This window comes from Haliotis cracherodii, unplaced genomic scaffold, assembly GCF_022045235.1.
Source record: "Haliotis cracherodii isolate W230 unplaced genomic scaffold, xgHalCrac1.p SCAF_6, whole genome shotgun sequence".
NCBI classification, from domain to species: Eukaryota; Metazoa; Mollusca; class Gastropoda; order Lepetellida; family Haliotidae; genus Haliotis; species Haliotis cracherodii.
The window spans coordinates 61,023,242-61,042,001 of NW_027266319.1; the positions used below are offsets into that span (position 1 = coordinate 61,023,242).

The following is an 18,760-nucleotide window of genomic DNA, read 5'->3' on the forward strand; positions in this document are numbered from 1 at the left end:
TCTGTGAATATATCCTTGTAGCTACTGCCCTGTAACTGCTTCAATGTAACTTCTATCATTTAACTAATACCCTGCAGCTACGCCCTTGCTGCTGCGACTACTTAAGTACGACCCTTTCACTATCAACCTGCAACTACAAACCTGTGACTACTACACTGTAACTATGGCCCTGAAACTGCAACACTGTAACTGCAGAACTGAAACTGTGACCCTGTAACGACATTCGGTAATTACGACACTGTAACTATCATTATGTAACTACTACCTTTTACCTGCGACCATGTTACTACTATCCTTTAACTATTACCCTGTACCTGCGACCTTGTTACTACTATCCTTTAACTATAACCCCGTACCTGCGACCTTGTTACTACTATCCTTTAACTATATCCCTGTACCTGCGACCTTGTTCTACTATCCTTTAACTACAACCCTATACATGCGACCTTGTTACTACTATCCTTCAACTATAACCCTGTAACTGGGACCCTGTTACTACTATCCTTTAACTATAACCATGTACCTGCGACCTTGTTACTACTATCCTTTAACTACAACCCTATACAAGCGACCTTGTTACTACTATCCTACAACTATAACCCTGTAACTTGGACCCTGTTACTACTATCCTTTAACTATAACCCTGTACCTGCGGCATTGTTACTACTATCCTTTAACTACAACCCTATACATGCGACCTTGTTACTACTATCATTCAACTATAGCCCTGTACCTGCAACCTTGCTACTACTATCCTTTAAATGCAACCCTGTACCTACAACCCTGTTACTACTATCCTTTAACTATAACTCTGTACCTGTGACCTTGTTACTACTATCCTTTAACTGTAGCCCTGTACCTGCGACACTATTACTACTATCCTTTAACTATTACCCTGTACCTGCGACCCTGTTACTACTATCCTTTAACTACAACCCTGTACCTGCAACCTTGTTACTACTATCCTACAACTATAACCCTGTAACTGGGACCTTGTTACTACTATCCTTTAACTATTACCCTGTACCTGCGGCCTCGCTACTACTATCCTTTAACTATAACCCTGTACCTGCGACCTTGTTACTACAATCCTTTACCTGCGACCCTGTTACTACTATCCTTTAACTATTACCCTGTACCTGCGACCCTGTTACTACTATCCTTTAACTGCAACCCTGTACCTGCAACCTTGTTACTACTATCCTACAACTATAACCCTGTAACTGGGACCTTGTTACTACTATCCTTTAACTATTACCCTGTACTTGCGGCCTCGCTACTACTATCCTTTAACTATAACCCTGTACCTGCGACCTTGTTACTACAATCCTTTACCTGCGACCCTGTTACTACTATCCTTTAACTATTACCCTGTACCTGCGACCCTGTTACTACTATCCTTTAACTGCAACCCTGTACCTGCAACCTTGTTACTACTATCCTACAACTATAACCCTGTAACTGGGACCTTGTTACTACTATCCTTTAACTATTACCCTGTACCTGCGGCCTCGCTACTACTATCCTTTAACTATAACCCTGTACCTGCGACCTTGTTACTACAATCCTTTACCTGCGACCCTGTTACTACTATCCTTTAACTATTACCCTGTACCTGCGACCTTGTAACTACTATCCTTTAACTGTAACCCTGTACCTGCAACCCTGTTACTATATCCTACAACTATGACCTTGTACCTGCAACCATGTTAGTACTATCCGTTAACTACAACCCTGTACCTGCAACCTTGTTACTACTATCCTACAACTATAACCCTGTAACTGGGACCATGTTACTACTATCCTTTAACTGTAACCCTGTACCTGCGACCTTGTTACTACTATCCTTTAACTATAACCCTGTACCTGCGACCTTGTTACTACTATCCTTTAACTATAACCCTGTACCTGTGACCTTGTTACTACAATCCTTTACCTGCGACCCTGTTACTACTATCCTTTAACTATTACCCTGTACCTGCGACCTTGTTACTACTATCCTTTAACTATAACCCTGCTACTACTATCCTTTAACTATAACTCTGTACCTGCAACCTTGTTGCTACTATCCTTTAACTATAACCCTGTATCTGCGACCTTGTCACTACTATCCTTTAACTATAACCCTGTACCTGCAACCTTGTTACTACTATCATTTAACTATAACCCTGTACCTGCAACCCTGTTACTACTATCCTACAACTTTGACCTTGTAGCTGCAACCATGTTACTACTATCCTTTAACTACAACCCTGTACCTGCAACCTTGTTACTACTATCCTACAACTATAACCCTGTAACTGGGACCTTGTTACTACTATCCTTTAACTATTACCCTGTACCTGCGGCATCGCTACTACTATCCTTAATCTGTAGCCCTGTACCTGCAACCATGTTACTACTATCCTACAACTATGACCTTGTACCTGCAACCATGTTACTACTATCCTTTAACTGTAACCCTCTACCTGTGACCCTGTTACTACTATCCTTTAACTATTACCCTGTACCTGCGGCATCGCTACTACTATCCTTAAACTGTAGCCCTGTACCTGCAACCTTGTTACTACTATCCTACAACTATAACCCTGTAACTGGGACCATGTTACTACTATCCTTTAACTATAACCCTGTAACTGGGACCTTGTTACTACTATCCTTTAACTACAACCCTGTACCTGCGACATTGTTACTACTATCCTTTAACTGTAACCCTGTACCTGCGACCCTGTTACTACTATCCTTTAATTATAACCTTGTACCTGTAACCATGTTACTACTATCCTTTAACTATAACCCTGTACCTGGGACCCTGTTACTACTATCCTTTAACTGTTACCCTGTACCTGCGACATTGTTACTTACTAGCCTTTAGCTATAACGCTTTACCTGTGACCTTGTTACTACTATCCTTTAACTGTAGCCCTGTACCTGGGACCCTGTTACTACTATCCTTTAACTGTAACCCTGTACCTGCGACCCTGTTACTACTTTCCTTTAACTATAACCCTGTATCTTCTGATATGGGGGTCTCGGTCTGATAGTGGGGTCTCGGGCTGATATGGGGGTCTCGGGTTGATATGGGGCGTGATATGAAAACTTAAATTTATTAACCTCTACAGATTAGTAGTTACATAGTCGTATACAGGATTGTAGTCGGGGGGTTAAGGGAATATGGGTGTATTAACTGGGTTGTGGTACAGGTTGGTGGTTTACAGCGCAGTTGCCACGAGCATATCCTGAGCCTATTCTCTATTACCGATGAACTTATAGACTTTATTTCAGACACAGGCGGTGGGAACTTTTGCATTTCTTCTGTACTTGGGGAGGGGGTGTTGGAGGAGAGGTGGGGGAGACAGGAGTCCTGTGGGTGCAGATGCTGCCATGAACTCTGCAGTGGCAGGAGCAGCACAACAATACCCGTGCTCGCGGATTTTATAAACTTAATCTAGGTTTACACATCTCTTCAATATTAGGGGCGGTCGGTAGCCTAGTGGTTAAAGCGTTCGCTCGACACGCCGAAGACCCGGGTTCGAATCCCGACATGGGTACAATGTGTGAAACGAATTTCTGGTGTCCCCCGCCGTGATTTTGGTGGAATTTTGCTAAAAGCGGCGTAAAACCATACTCACTCACTCACTCGCTCACCTTCAATATTACCTCACACAGCGTTATCTAGCTGACATTATGATCTCATGGGCGTTAACACCACCACACACACACACACACACACACACACACACACACACACACACACACACACACACACACACACACACACACACACACACACACACACACACACACACACACACACACACACACACACACACACACACACACACACACACACACACACACACACACACACACACACACACACACACACACACACACACACACACACACACACACACACACACACACACACACACACACACACACACACACACACACACACACACACACACACACACACACACACACACACACACACACACACACACACACACACACACACACACACACACACACACACACACACACACACAAGCACAAGCACACACACAAGCACACATACTCACACAAAAACCCACCAAAAACAACATATATATAATTTCCCCTACAGGGAGCATGTTAACAAACAAGCGTAGTGCTACGACAAATGATATGGAAGAAGGCCGATGTATACAAGTTATACAGGTGTGAGCACAAACTACGTGATAGCCCGTGTACATCGATCTTTGACCTATTTTCACCGCAGCAACACAAGGAATATAAATAGAGGATGTCTCAGTACGGTTCGTATCACAAATCTTGCTCACAAACCATATTTGGGCAATGCTTACAAAACGAGTAGTCATTGCGGGTAGAATAACTCTCCTGTACCATATATAGTAATGTGGAGCTCTACAACAGTGTATATAAAGTGGTTAATTCTGAATCATGCTATCAAGTGCTGGTTTGTTTGCAGAAGCTGCCGTGTGCTTGACAATTGCTGACAGACGTAACACACGATTCACTCAGCCACTCACTCACTCCTCCTCTGGGGACTGTCTGTTCAGGTGAGTAACGAATGGTATTTGACGTTTAAGAGCTGGAATATATTTATGTTTTAGAGACAGTTTAGTGAGTGAGTATGGTTTTACGCCGCATTTAGCAACATTCCAGCAATAGCACGACGGGGACACCAGAAATGGGCTTCACACATTGTACCCATGTCGGGAAACGAACCGGTTCTTCGGCGTGACGAGCGAACGCTTTAACTACTTGGCTACCCGACCGCCCCTTGGAAACAGATTAAGGTGGATAATATTTGTTGTACTGGTCGTTTTTCTCTCGGGTCGGACTTCAACCCTTTTACAACGGCCCTGTAAATACTACTCCGTAACTATCACTCTATAACAGCGACTCTGTAACTACAGCCCTGTAACTTCATCCCTGTAACAACATACACGTAACTACCACCCTGTAACTACTACCTTGTACCTGCAGACCGCTTCCGTGGTCTAGTGGTAGACCGCCCGCCCCGGTCGCGTCATATCAAAAAGATGGTACTTGTTGTTACCCTGTCTGGCGCTCGGCATTAAGGGGCTAAAACAAGGACTGGTCGGATAGAAGTCAGTACTGTGTCTGAGTGGATTATTCGTGTTAAGAATAAGGTATGGAATCTCAGTGGCACGCACGCAGGCACACACATGTACGTCGCTATATAAGTGCAATAATCTTTGGCGCGACGTTAAACCTCATATCAACTGATCTCACCTTGTACGTGCGACTCTGTATCTACGACTATGTAAGTACTAAATGTAACTACACCCTGACTTCAACCGTGTCACTACATACTAGCCACTCACACCCTGTAAAGATGTCCTGTATCTATTTACCTGCAACTACGACCCTGCACTACAACACAGTAGCGACTCTCCTGCGTTGACGATAAACAGGGCAGCCCTTGTCCGTGATTGACAGACACAAGTTCACTGCTGTATGACTCAGATAAACTCGAAAATGCCGAAGCAAACAACTCAGGTATGTCATGCTATCTGTGTAGCCGTAAAAGGCAAACCTGGTACACACTGTCCTATGAAATAGTACAATACTGTATAACCTCGACTCGTCACACATACTCGATGTGATTGGACTGTGTCTATATTAAGATCATATTTTCTGTCACGCCATATAAGGATTTAAGGCTAACGTTATATATATATTTATCATTGATGTTTACCATTGATACACGTCAGGTGCCGGGCACCAGCTAACCTCACACACACTTTCGTCACGTCTCTTTCCTTGAGATTCTGATTTATTAGAGTAGAAAACTGTTGGGTCAGCTTGACTAGCCGATCAATACCATTATGTTACCGCAAATGTAGGTCAATCAGATACCTGTGTCGCTTAGCGTTCGGGTGAGTATATAGAACATGCGCCGGTATTGCCCAATACCGGCCCCATAAACAGACACACCACACCAGTTGACTGTTCGCCCTGAGGTAATAGCCAACTCATTTATTTCTCTCTCGAAAATCCACTGGTATGTGAGATTATTATATATATGTAATTATATACAATTTTTAATGTGTAGGATTTCCTCTTTTGTTTTATGCTATATAACTGTCTATTTGACAATTCAGCATTTGTTTGCATAGACAATAGCCTCAGTGCTAACATCATATTGCAAATGGTCCCAGACTGATCCCCATTATACTTACATCAAACAAATGAAGCCAAGAGGCTTGGTATTATCAAATTAATCACTGTTAAGATGGCTTTGTGTAAGGGATGCTGTACGTCCCTTGTCTGTAGACGTAATTTTGACCACAAAGTGAAATCTAGCATAAGTGCAGTATCTATATGTATTTCTGAGACATGCTTTGACTAAATGATGCACTTTGTTTCAGAAACAAGCACAGCTGAAGTGACTTCTAAACAGGGACGATGTTTGAGTGGTTACTGCAGTTGTGGCCACAGTCGGTGGTAACCCAGGCTCTTGTTGTTGGGGTTGTGGTTGGTGTGATCGCCCATAACCTCTTCAAGAAGCGATACAACTTGCCGCCCGGACCCAAAGGATGGCCACTCCTAGGAAACATTTTGGGTGAAAGACTTTTTATGCTCATTTTTCTTCAGCATCATTGGTCAGCTTCAAGATGTTTAGATGATTATGTTTTGTTTGACATCGGTAAAGAGATCATTAAAGAAACTAAGCCTGATATCTGTGTGTTCAAAACTTAAACTGGTTTTAATAACCTATCACTGCATGAATTATTTAACTTGACGGGAGGGTAAAATATACCAACTGTGTAACTGATAGAATGTATTTTGTTTAACGGTTGACTATGTGTCGATGATTTATGCTTCTTTAAGGGTTTGCGGTTAGGGTAATGTTAGGGTTAATCATATTAAATGTATTAATAGGTACCGACAATTAATGCTTCTTTTATGAAAGAAGTCATTCTATCATATTTATTGGTTTTCACGTCGGGGATGAAAATCTAATTATGATAATCTGTATTGCTGATTTTATTATTTGTTTGTTCATAAACCCATATCTATTCCATTTTGCAAATATCAGCAATATTTTATGATAATTATTTGAGGAAAAAAGTCTTGTTCATAGTCTATAATTCATGATTCAGAATGCTTGAATGAATAATGAATCTGAACGTGTCTTCTTCCATGAAAAATGTCAACTCTCTTCCATAAATGTTTTGTTTGTTTGTTTGCTGCTTAGCGCCACACTCAGCATTATTCCAGCTATACGGCGGTTTGTAAATAATCGAGTCTGGACAAGACAATCCAGTGATTGACATCATGATCGTCGATTCCAACCCGGATCTTCACGGGTCCCATAAAAGTAGCAACACTCAGAGGCAGAGCTACATTACCGACTCATGTTAACTGGAGAGAATCCCTATATATCACAGGGCAGCTGACACGTTTATGTGGGTTGCTGGCTTGTGATCCATCCCCCTTGTGACTGGGACATGTTAACCTTTATCACATGTTACAAGTATGCGAGGTTGAAGGTACTATCAGTGTACATGGCTTTGCCTGTACACATCGTCACGGGAAGGGTAAATTGTAATGACACTCATACTTCTATCAATTTGTTCAATACTTGTGCAGTCTACGTGTAGAAGACGACGGCTCAGCGAGTGAGTGAGTGAGTGAGCGGACACCAGGATAGGCTACACGCACATTACAACCGAGCATTTGGCGTGACGAGCCATAGCTTTAACCAGTAGTCTACAAAACCACCCCACGAAATTTCGGAATATCATGTTTTTCAGAATTACAAGGGGGTCTCCTGTTTCGGAAATTCCGTGATTTGAGCAAGACGTACGGTCCAGTTATGAAGATTATGTTGGGTAAGTTTGCCTGCTTGACGATGGTGCAATAATTTTGACGAGTGTCAAAAGTTAAGTAGAGTACTGTGATATTACGGCTAAAGTCCATGTCGAAAGAGCTTGTTAGGATTGGACGTCTATCGTTAGCGTCTTGTCATTCGAACCGGCGTATTGATTCAGGATATATGTCATAACACAATATGTATATCATACGCTGCATAATCGAGCAATAATGAAGAAATGCGTCTGCAGTTTCCGTGATGTAAATGCTGTGGGTTATCACGGCTATACCTGAATGGTCAGAAATAGCATTGAATCATAATATATACTATGTAAGTTTTCACATACAGTAATAGAAGTTGACATAATAATTTTACAGGTAATCGGATTGCAGTTGTTTTGAGTCGAATCGATGTGGTAACAGAGGCTCTTGTTACAAGACAAGCAGACTTTGCCGGGAGGACTGACATTTGTTTTGGTGAGAAACTACAGGAAGATATACGTGAAAACAGATGTTCTTTAACTTCCTTTTATAATATGCTTTGAAAGAGAAAATTACAACCACAGCTAATTTCCTTCGAATATAATATGCTTATTATCCATAACGACGTTGGCTTCGATAAACATATTTCAGTCAGTCTCAATAACCAGTATAATGTTACCTTCACGCTTATTGGCAACTTCGTGAGGTCACAGAAGGCATTTCCACAATTAACTCACTCGGGACAAACAATCCGGACTTTCTCATAATATGTGGTAGCTGTTCGGCAAATATTTGTGATAGCATATCAGCCATACATGTATGATGCTATTTAAAGGAAGTACATTTTTACAGTTAATGTGATTACTGAGGGAGGAAAAGACATAGCCAATGCATCGTACGGCCCAACGTGGAAGTTGCACAGGAAAATAGCATCTAAAGCCCTGAGGTAAACGTTCACCATCATCACCATCATCATTATCGTCGGCGTCATTATTATCATCATATCATTATTATTAATATTTTCAGTCATAGTGGTTGACGCCTCACACAATAATGTTTTTCTGCTAACCTAGAATGACACGGTGAAGACAATATAGCAAATATTTTATGCAAAAATGTTTTCACTGTCTGGTATCCTTATCGCACATGTCATGTCAAAATGAAATCTTGACACTTGCAACCGTTGACGTTGAGGATCAAACGGAGACTAGTATCAAACTGATATCGTGGCCGTAATAATATAATGTTATGTTAAACGAACCAACGCTTGTTGATGAAGAGAATGAGACAATATATCCTAATATTATTTCAAGATTAATCCTCAATTTATATAAATGAAATAGTTTGTAATACCTTTATGTTACATGAGTCCATCACAGCATAATACCCTGTGTTACATGTCGATTCTCAAATTGAAACAAAATGCTAACCCAGAAATCCGTACATGAAAGAACTTAGTGTGAAACCAAGTACTTTACAATCAATGATTACATTAAAAAATTTAACTAGGTTTACAAATAAATACAAATTACTGCACAGCAAATACAATGGCAGTACACAATAGGGTGTTATTACAATATTCAATGACAGTATGTAATATGTATTATGGCAGTGGTCAGTATCAAATACAAAAATACATTGGTGATAGCAAAGGTCAGTGATAATTGTATGTTCACCCAGCGGCAACAGCGGTCAATATTACGAGATGGCCGATGCAGGAAATCCGAGGTGATGAGTGATCCTCACACGAAATTTGGCCTTAATGTAATGAAATGTGTAAGAGATACGAGAGGCACGCTCTTGCCCCTTATATATAGTCTAACTAGCTACTGGAAATTTCCACATAGTGCCATCACAACAGTCACAATCATTGTTTAACTACAAAATACATTGGAATTTAACACATGTTAAGATTTGGAAATAGGTTTATAAAAAATAATTTATATTTTAGGCACTATCTCAGGGGAGATAACCTGAGTCGTAAAGTGTCCCAATCCCTCAAAACATCTACAAAGTTGATGAGAAAGGAACCAGGAGCCTTTGATCCTTTCCCCTACCTGTCACTTGCGATCTCCAACGTGATGACAGGAATGTTGTTCAATAAAATCAGGTAATTTTATCTTTGCCACTTTTTTAAAACAAAAAGACAGAGGACTTAGATGTGCTTTTTTAAAACAAAAAGTAACGTTGTTCTTTGGGTATTATCTGAGTTCGAACACAATGTTGTCTTTTTCATGTACTTGTTGACACAGATAAGTTATAGTTCTAAGTCTGTTTTTTTGGTAATAAGTTGTAAATTTCATGTTTTTTGATGAAACTCCAGAGAAACTTGGGTGATGTAGTAAACACAACAATCACAAATGTTTCATTCAATTATATATTATTGTGTCTTACTGAACACACAAATTAACTCATCTGTAATATATTCACGTGTTACCGTATTTTGTTTAACATTAATATTATTTAGATTAAGGAACATCAATTGATAATGTAATATGTATGACAGAGATACGAATATGAATCAAGTGCTTTCACGTTTTGACATGTACTCCATGATCACCCATCACCCACGTCTTCTAAGGCAACGCAACTCGCTGTGTTGAGTAACGTCCCTTAGACGTGCCAGAAACCTATTATCATGGGTTCGATTCTCAGATTCGCCCTGAATATCTTTCTTGGATTGTCAGTACCATATCCATTCTCGTGGGTTTCGTCAAAGTGGTAAACGTCTGTGACCTGCATCACGAAATCAAACTTACCAACACTCTTTTTCAATTCTAGCGAAAATACAGACTCTGAAATCTATAAAACATACGTTGTCAACCTAGACAATTTCATGAAGGAATCGGGAGATGGTTTTCTCGAAGATGTAATTCCCCTGCTTCATCTGTGTCCTACGCCGAAATTTAGACGTGTTGTTGGTATGGCAGGAAGGATAACAGAGGCCGTCAGGATCGAAGTTGCTGCCCACAGAGAAACGTTCAAAAAGGGTTCGGCAACCATACTTAATTGCACTTATATCAGTGTTGACAGAAATTAATTGATTGGCAAATGGATAATTTCTTTTCGTCATAAACATGTATATGTACTCTGAAAATGCAACACTTCTTATTAACAATTTATTTTGCTTCAATAATTCTATGATCTTCTGTGAAATGTGTGTTGAGATTTAACTAAATGTGGAGTACAATACCAAGGAAGGTTGGTATTGGTTACATGACCTTAAATAATAACACCATATCTCTACTATTTGCGTTAGTGGCATAGACAGATGTCCAAACAAAATTACATTTTAAATACTGTTTAATCATGTAGCTCCCTCCTACTTAAATACTAGTAATTGATTGAGGAATACAACATAAATATATATGTTTGGAGAAACACCGAAAATTACATTTTTCAGTGTTTCAGTGTAAAGAAGAAAAGTAACACAGCCAAAGTTGTTAAGTGGTAGTTCTGCGATCAAGAAAGAAAGGAACAATAAGAGTAAAACATATGAGAAAACAAATAAAAAAAACGGGGTTCTCAAGTTCACACGGAAAATACAGATCACTTATATATGAATTAGGGGACAAAATAAGAATCTGATTGTTATTGCTGTTACAGATGAGATACGGGACTTTACAGACGCCTTGATACTAGCTCAGAAAGAGGCTGAGGAGGAGGACGACCCAACCCTGATGTCACAGATCACAAACACACACATGGTCCAGACAATCAACGACCTGGTCGTTGGTAAGTGCTAAATGGGACATCATAAAACTGTGACAGTTTGAATAATGTATACGACAATACACATTTCGTGTACTGGTTGAGATACACTGCAAGTTTTTGTTTTCTGGCTAGGTTCATGAACATCTCACTTGACGATCACATGGTAGAGACATACCGGGATTCCGAGATTCCGAATAGGTCCTCCGAGATTCCGAATAGGTCCTCAGTATCACATGCTTGTTGTTACAATTTGTATTTTGGTTGACTGCGTCATCGTGTCCCTCTTCCGTGTGTGACCATGTTGATGATGGAATTAATCAGATATGTCTTGATGGTAGATGGTAAAACGTACTTGAAACCTTCCCCTGACATGGGTCATTCGCAGGTGCACATGTATTCCCTACGATAAATGTACAAACAAATTGATAATGTACAAACAATTTCCTGAAACAAAAGGCAGAACAATGCAAGTAACTCATACCTTTCTACAGTCGGAACCTACGCCACGGTAAACTTGTGCCAGGTGTCTTTAACAACTGTATAGAGAATCCTCTTATGCCCCCTCTTCCTCCTCCTGGTGAAACCCGACCGTGAAAATCGAACACGACAACCTCTCTTGAAGAGATTCGTCTCACTTCTCAGCATGATTCTCAGGGTAATATATCAATATATAGTATATCATCCTAAACAATCATCTATAAAAGAATCCTTTAAATCATCAGTAGGATTCTGCCGGTGATATCTCACCATAGTGATCACCCTGAACAATTATCTATAGAGAGAATCCTTTAATCCCTCAGTCGTCCCGTGACGATTCCGGGTTAAAATTGTTTTTCAGCAAGTCATGCTTGTCGTAAGAGGCGATTAACGGGATCGGATGATCAGGCTCGCTGACTTGGTTGATGAATGTCATTGTATCCCAATTGTGTGGATCGATGCTCATAGTGTCAATTACTGGATTGTGTTGACACAACTCGATTATGTACAGACTGCCATGAAACAAAACATACAAACAAACAAACACAGAATAATCAACCAGGCGGATTCTGCTGGTGATATTGCACCACAGTAGTCATGCTGAATAATAATCTTTATAGAGATTCCTTTAATCGCAGAGTAGGATCGTCCCGGTAATTGGTACTGGATAACCAACCATATACTTCAGACATCTCTTAGGATTGTCCTGATTGATCTGGTCATGACACTTGTACTTGACGGCTGTCTATCGTTCTATTGTATGGCCTATGACGCCTCGTATGGTTTTCACGACGACGTATTAACAGAATTACAAAAGGTATTTATAAAAAAATGATCATAGCTCAATAATCTAATATTTCAGCTGGAACAGATACCACCAGGAACACACTACATTGGTCTCTCCTCACCATGGCTCTACATCCTGATATTCAGAAGAAGGTACAAGCAGAGGTGGATTCTGTTATTGGTGCGTTTTCAGAAATCTAGTGCTAATATTGCCAACAGTTAAATCTGTAGCACATCTTGAAAGGTGTGGATTGGAGATATGGGTGGAGCATTGGCTTGGGGATTGGGTGAGGGGTGGGGTGGTATTTTGTTACCGGTATTAACTCTTATTATTTAGATAATCTCACTCATTCATTTACATCTTCATCTCAAATTAATACATTGTTTCTCCATGGTTGGGTTCTTTGGAACAGACCACAAACACCGTTCCTCATGACATTGTGGACTAATTATTGCCTCATGGAATGTACATGTACCGTACCGGTATTTCAGTAGACATATCATTGATTACAGGAAATAAAACCTTAAGCGAAGGGGTATTCAAAGTATTGAAAAGGGAATGAATTTCAGGTGATTATATATGGGTTTTAATCATTAGTTAGAATCGAACTTACCAATTTAACGATTATACACTAGGGATCCGAGAACTTTTACCTTCTGAAACGTGGATAATGTCGATAGAATCTAGCTAACTAAAATGTCCAACATCATTAATTTGATATCTGTATTAAGAAAAATGTATGCAAAACCTCTGTGCTCGCTATAGATACATGAAATGTGTTCACTTTGAAATGTCCCGAGACAATAATATCTCGGTCGTATAGGACCACTTCAAGCATTATTATCAACCACTTATTGCTTGCAAAAGCTGAGTGTTTGTAGTTTAGCAATATTCCAGCTATATGATGGCGTATTGTAAACAATCTACGTGAATCGTTCAGCGCAGTTGGGATGCGATGACATGTATGAACCTGACCATCCGACCATGGATGCTGAAGATCAATTCCCGAATCTTTACGGGTAGCACAAAGTTATCAGTCATTTGCTACTTGTCAAAGTTGAGGGTCCTATTAGGAACAAACATAGCCTTGATTTTGAAATGAGTATTTTATCAATTTCTTCGTTCCCTTGATAAACAATAGACCAAAATTCATGATAGAATAACATATTAAACAAAACACAAATATACACATTCATAAACGGGTTAACTATTGTCTTAATGTTACCAAATATTGCTATGGTTGCAGATCCCGATCTCAACGTTCACGTTTCGGACAGGGACAGGCTTCCATACACAGAGGCAGTGCTACACGAGGTCATGAGGATGAGGACAGTAGCCCCCACTGGTGTTCCTCATTCTACCCTGTGCGATACCACAGTTGGTAGGTATTGCACATGATCACACATTTGAGTGTTGATAACAGCGCTCGGACTTGCTGTGGGCATGGTTATATTGACTTAAATAGGGAACGTGTAGGATGTATCTGCATGTGAGTTGGATCTTTTGGACACTGATGCTGTTGTGTATGTGATGTATCTGGTGGTGTCTTGGATTGTCTGGACACTGATGCTGTTGAGTGTGTGAAGTTTCTGGTCGTGTCTTGGATTGTCTTGACAATGATGCTGTTGAGTATGTGATGTATCTGGTGGTGTCTTGGATTGTCTGGACACTGATGCTGTTGAGAATGTGATGTATCTGGTCGTGTCTTGGATTGTCTTGACACTGATGCTGTTGAGAATGTGATGTATCTGGTGGTGCCTTGGATTGTCTGGACACTGATGCTGTTGAGTGTGTGATGTATCTGCTCGTGTCTCGGATTGTCTTGACAATGATGCTGTTGAGAATGTGATGTATCTGGTCGTGTCTTGGATTGTCTTGACACTGATGCTGTTGAGAATGTGATGTATCTGGTGGTGCCTTGGATTGTCTGGACACTGATGCTGTTGAGTGTGTGATGTATCTGCTCGTGTCTTAGATTGTCTTGACACTGATGCTGTTGAGTATGTGATGTATCTGCTCGTGTCTCGGATTGTCTTGACACTGATGCTGTTGAGAATGTGATGTATTTGGTGGTGTCTTAGATTGTCTGGACACTGATGCTGTTGAGTATGTGATGTATCTGCTCGTGTCTCGGTTTGTCTTGACACTGATGCTGTTGAGTATGTGATGTATCTGCTCGTGTCTCGGATTGTCTTGACACTGATGCTGTTGAGTGTGTGATGTATCTGGTGGTGTCTCGGATTGTCTTGACACTGATGCTGTTGAGTATGTGATGTATCTAATCTTGTGTTGGGTCGTCTTGACACTGATGCTGTTGAGTTTGTGATGTATCTGGTGGTGCCTCGGATTGTCTTGACACTGATGCTGTTGAGTATGTGATGTATCTAACCTTGCCTTGAGTCGTCTTGACACTGATGCTGTTGAGTGTGTGATGTATCTGCTCGTGTCTCGGATTGTCTTGACACTGATGCTGTTGAGTATGTGATGTATCTGCTAGTGTCTTGGATTATCTTGACACTGATGCTGTTGAGTATGTGATGTATCTGCTCGTGTCTCGGATTGTCTTGACAGTGATGCTGTTGAGTATGTGATGTATCTGGTGGTGTCTTGGATTGTCTTGACACTGATGCTGTTGAGTATGTGATGTATCTGCTCGTGTCTTGGATTGCCTTAGCATCTCATGCTGCTGAGTGTGTGATATATCTGCTCGTGTCTCGGATTGTCTTGGCACTGATGCTGTTGACCTTGTGATGTATCTGGTGGTGTCTTGGATTGTCTTGACACTGATTCTGTTGAGTATGTGATGTATCTGGTCGTGTCTCGGATTGTCTTGACACTGATGCTGTTGAGCATGTGAAGTATCTGGTGGTGGCATGGATTGTCTTGACACTGGTGCTGTTGAGTATGTGATGTATCTGTTCGTGTCTTGGATTGTCTGGACACTGATGCTGTTGAGAATGTGATGTATCTGGTGGTGTCTTAGATTGTCTTGACACTGATGCTATTGAATATGTGATGTATCTGGTCGTGTCTTGGATTGTCTTGACACTGATGCTGTTGAGCGTGTGAAGTATCTGGTGGTGTCATGGATTGTCTTGACACTGGTGCTGTTGAGAATGTCATGTACGAGTTATTGTCTTTGGTCGTCTTGACACTGATGCTGTTGAGCGTGTGAAGTTTCTGATCTTGTCTTGGGTCATCTTGACACTGATGCTGTTGAGCGTGTGAAGTTTCTGATCTTGTCTTGGGTCATCTTGACACTGATGCTGTTGAGCGTGTGAAGTTTCTGATCTTGTCTTGGGTCATCTTGACACTGATGCTGTTGAGCGTGTGAAGTTTCTGATCTTGTCTTGGGTCATCTTGACACTGATGCTGTTGAGCGTGAGAAGTTTCTCATCTTGTCTTGGGTCGTCTTGACGTTGATGCTGGTTGCTTAGTGTGTGTTGCATCCGCGTGTGTCCTGAATGGTCTTGACACTGACGGCGCTGGGTGTGCGATGTATTTGCGTGTGAGCAGGATAATTTGGACACTGATTGAGCGTGTGAAGTATCGGATCTTGCCTTGGGTCATCTTGGCACTGATGCTGTTAAGCGTGTGAAGTTTCTGATCATGTCTCGGATCGTCTTGACACTGACGACGCTGAGTGTGCGATGTATTTGCGTATGAGCAGGATAATTTGGACACTGATGCTGTTGAGCGTGTGATGTATATGATCTTGTCTTTGGTCATCTTGACACTAATGATGCTGTTAAGCGTGTGAAGTTAATGATCTTGTCTTGGGTCGTCTTGACACTGACGACGCTGAGTGTTTGATGTATCTGCTTGTCTCTTGGATAGCATTGACACTGATGCTGCTAAGTGTGATGCTTCTGTATATGAGGATGATTATAATGAGGAAGGTAACTTTGAATTACTACCGTTTATAACGAATATGACTGACATCAGTGCAGACACTATGATCACACCAGTGATGACTGTATATTGATAAGAATGTAAAAGTTATGACGACGAATGAGAAATTATAACAGTGGTTACCATTAGCGTCCGTCATTCCACCCATTGTAATACATGTTGCCTACATTGCGTAGTGAATATATCAGCTGATCGGTTCGGAGACAGTACACTGCGACATGGCATCTGTGTGGGTTAGAACAGTAAAACCAGCGTAATTTTAAGTCCGGACTATTAAATGACATTACACCTGTCCTCAGAACAGTTTGTGGGTTATACAGTATATTGAGATAATATTGTTTGATCAAACAAAGGTTACGCACCACGGAAATTGCACATGCATGTTGAAATAAAGAACTAGTATGGTGCTTATACACCTCATTTCTCAGGTTGTCATGGCAGTGAAGATGAACGTGAAACTATTACCTGTAGGAATGACTGATGCTGCAAAAGATGATGATGATGATGATGATGATGATGATGATGATGATGATGATAGTGGTGAAAATATTGATGATATAAGTGAAGATATTATCAAAGAAAACTCATGTCATCCGTAGAGTGACATACAGTAAATGATGTCGTGTCATTGCAGGTGGATACGATGTTCCCAAGGGTACAATGGTGTTTATCAACCACGACGCTTTGCACTTTGACGCTGACCAATGGGAGGACGTCAATACGTTTAAACCTGAAAGATTCCTAGACTCGGAGGGGAAGATGGGTCCCAAACCAGAAAGCTGGCTTCCGTTCTCTGCCGGAAGGAGAGTTTGTCTCGGCGAGACTGTCGCCAAGCCTGAACTTCACCTCTTTCTCGCTGGAATTCTGAGAGTATTCACCATTTCACTTGCCCCAGGAACACAGCACGACTTCGAGCCACGGAGTACAGGAGCACTCAATACCCCAGGCAGATACCAAATTGTCGCCAAATCGAGAAGTTAAAATTGTGTAAAATATAGGACCAGACATGGACTTATATTTATATGATAACTTTTCAACTAACATTTTGTAATGCAAAGTGTTTCCGTGTCAGTTATGAATGTTCAAGGTTAGCTGCTGATAATTAAAGGTGCAAAAATGTCGTCATTGCTCTGATGGATTACATACTGGAAATCACGCCAATGTGTGAGGCTTGAAAGTTGTCTGAACAAATATTGATACTAAGCTATAGATGGGCGGTCGGGTAGCCTAGAGGTTAAAGCGTTCGCTCGTCACGCCGAATACCCGGGTTCGATTCCCGACATGGTTACAATGTGTGAAGCCCATTTGTGGTGTTCCCCGCCGTGATATTGCTGGAATATTGCTAAAAGCGGCGTAAAACCATAGTCACTCACTCACTCACTCACCTTCAGTATTACCTCACACGGCGTTATCTAGCTGACATTATGATCTTATGGGCGTTAATCATCATCACACATGACTTTTACGTTTGTAAGAATCAGTGGTTTACAGACCATTTTAGGTTCACATCCATTTTACATTTTGCACTTTTCAATCACTGATGTCTATTTTCTATATGGCTTTTTGAGGTTCATTTGCAACAATGTTTTGCCAGTTTCAGCTGTGTTTGTGTTAATACTGTTTAATAAATGTATATGTTCACTCTCCTTGATTGCAGGTTAGAAAGGTTTCTCCGTTACCTCTAACAGTATAAGTATGTGTGTCCAAGTGGAGTATCCATGTTACACAGGCATGGGATGTCAAGATCAATGGTCTGGCTCTGTTAAACCGGCATAAGTCCAGACAAGTGTGTGGGTGAGTGAGTGAGTGAGTTGGGTTTAACGTCGCTTTTAATAGTATTCCAGTCATATCACGGCGTGTCAGCTTAATGTGGGAGGAGGGGCGGTCGGGTAGCCTAGAGGTTAAAGCGTTCGCTCGTCACGCCGAAAACCCGGGTTCGATTCCCGACATGGGTACAATGTGTGAAGCCCATTTCTGGTGTCCCCCGCCGTGATATTGCTGGAATATTGCTAAAAGCGGCGTAAAACCATACTTACT

At 41.0% G+C, this 18,760-nt stretch overlaps 1 protein-coding gene across 4 annotated transcripts; it reads left to right on the forward strand.

Moving 5' to 3' along the window:
• Window positions 1-4,472: 4,472 nt before the first annotated feature.
• Window positions 4,473-18,271, forward strand: LOC139446750 (cytochrome P450 1A5-like). Of its 4 annotated transcripts, none has more exons than XM_071228057.1 (11): window positions 4,473-4,565; window positions 6,405-6,598; window positions 7,794-7,871; window positions 8,230-8,328; window positions 8,686-8,779; window positions 9,785-9,943; window positions 10,615-10,823; window positions 11,440-11,568; window positions 12,887-12,991; window positions 14,058-14,192; window positions 17,358-18,271. In XM_071228057.1, the coding sequence occupies exons 2-11, from the start codon at window positions 6,442-6,444 to the stop codon at window positions 17,702-17,704; spliced, it is 1,512 nt and encodes a 503-aa protein (XP_071084158.1). In that variant the 5' UTR covers window positions 4,473-4,565; window positions 6,405-6,441; the 3' UTR covers window positions 17,705-18,271. The 4 variants fall into 4 exon arrangements, with proteins under 4 accessions (XP_071084158.1, XP_071084159.1, XP_071084160.1 ...); XM_071228058.1 differs by lacking the exon at window positions 4,473-4,565 and adding an exon at window positions 5,308-5,532; XM_071228059.1 differs by lacking the exon at window positions 4,473-4,565 and adding an exon at window positions 5,956-6,037.
• The last annotated feature ends 489 nt before the right edge of the window (window positions 18,272-18,760 follow it).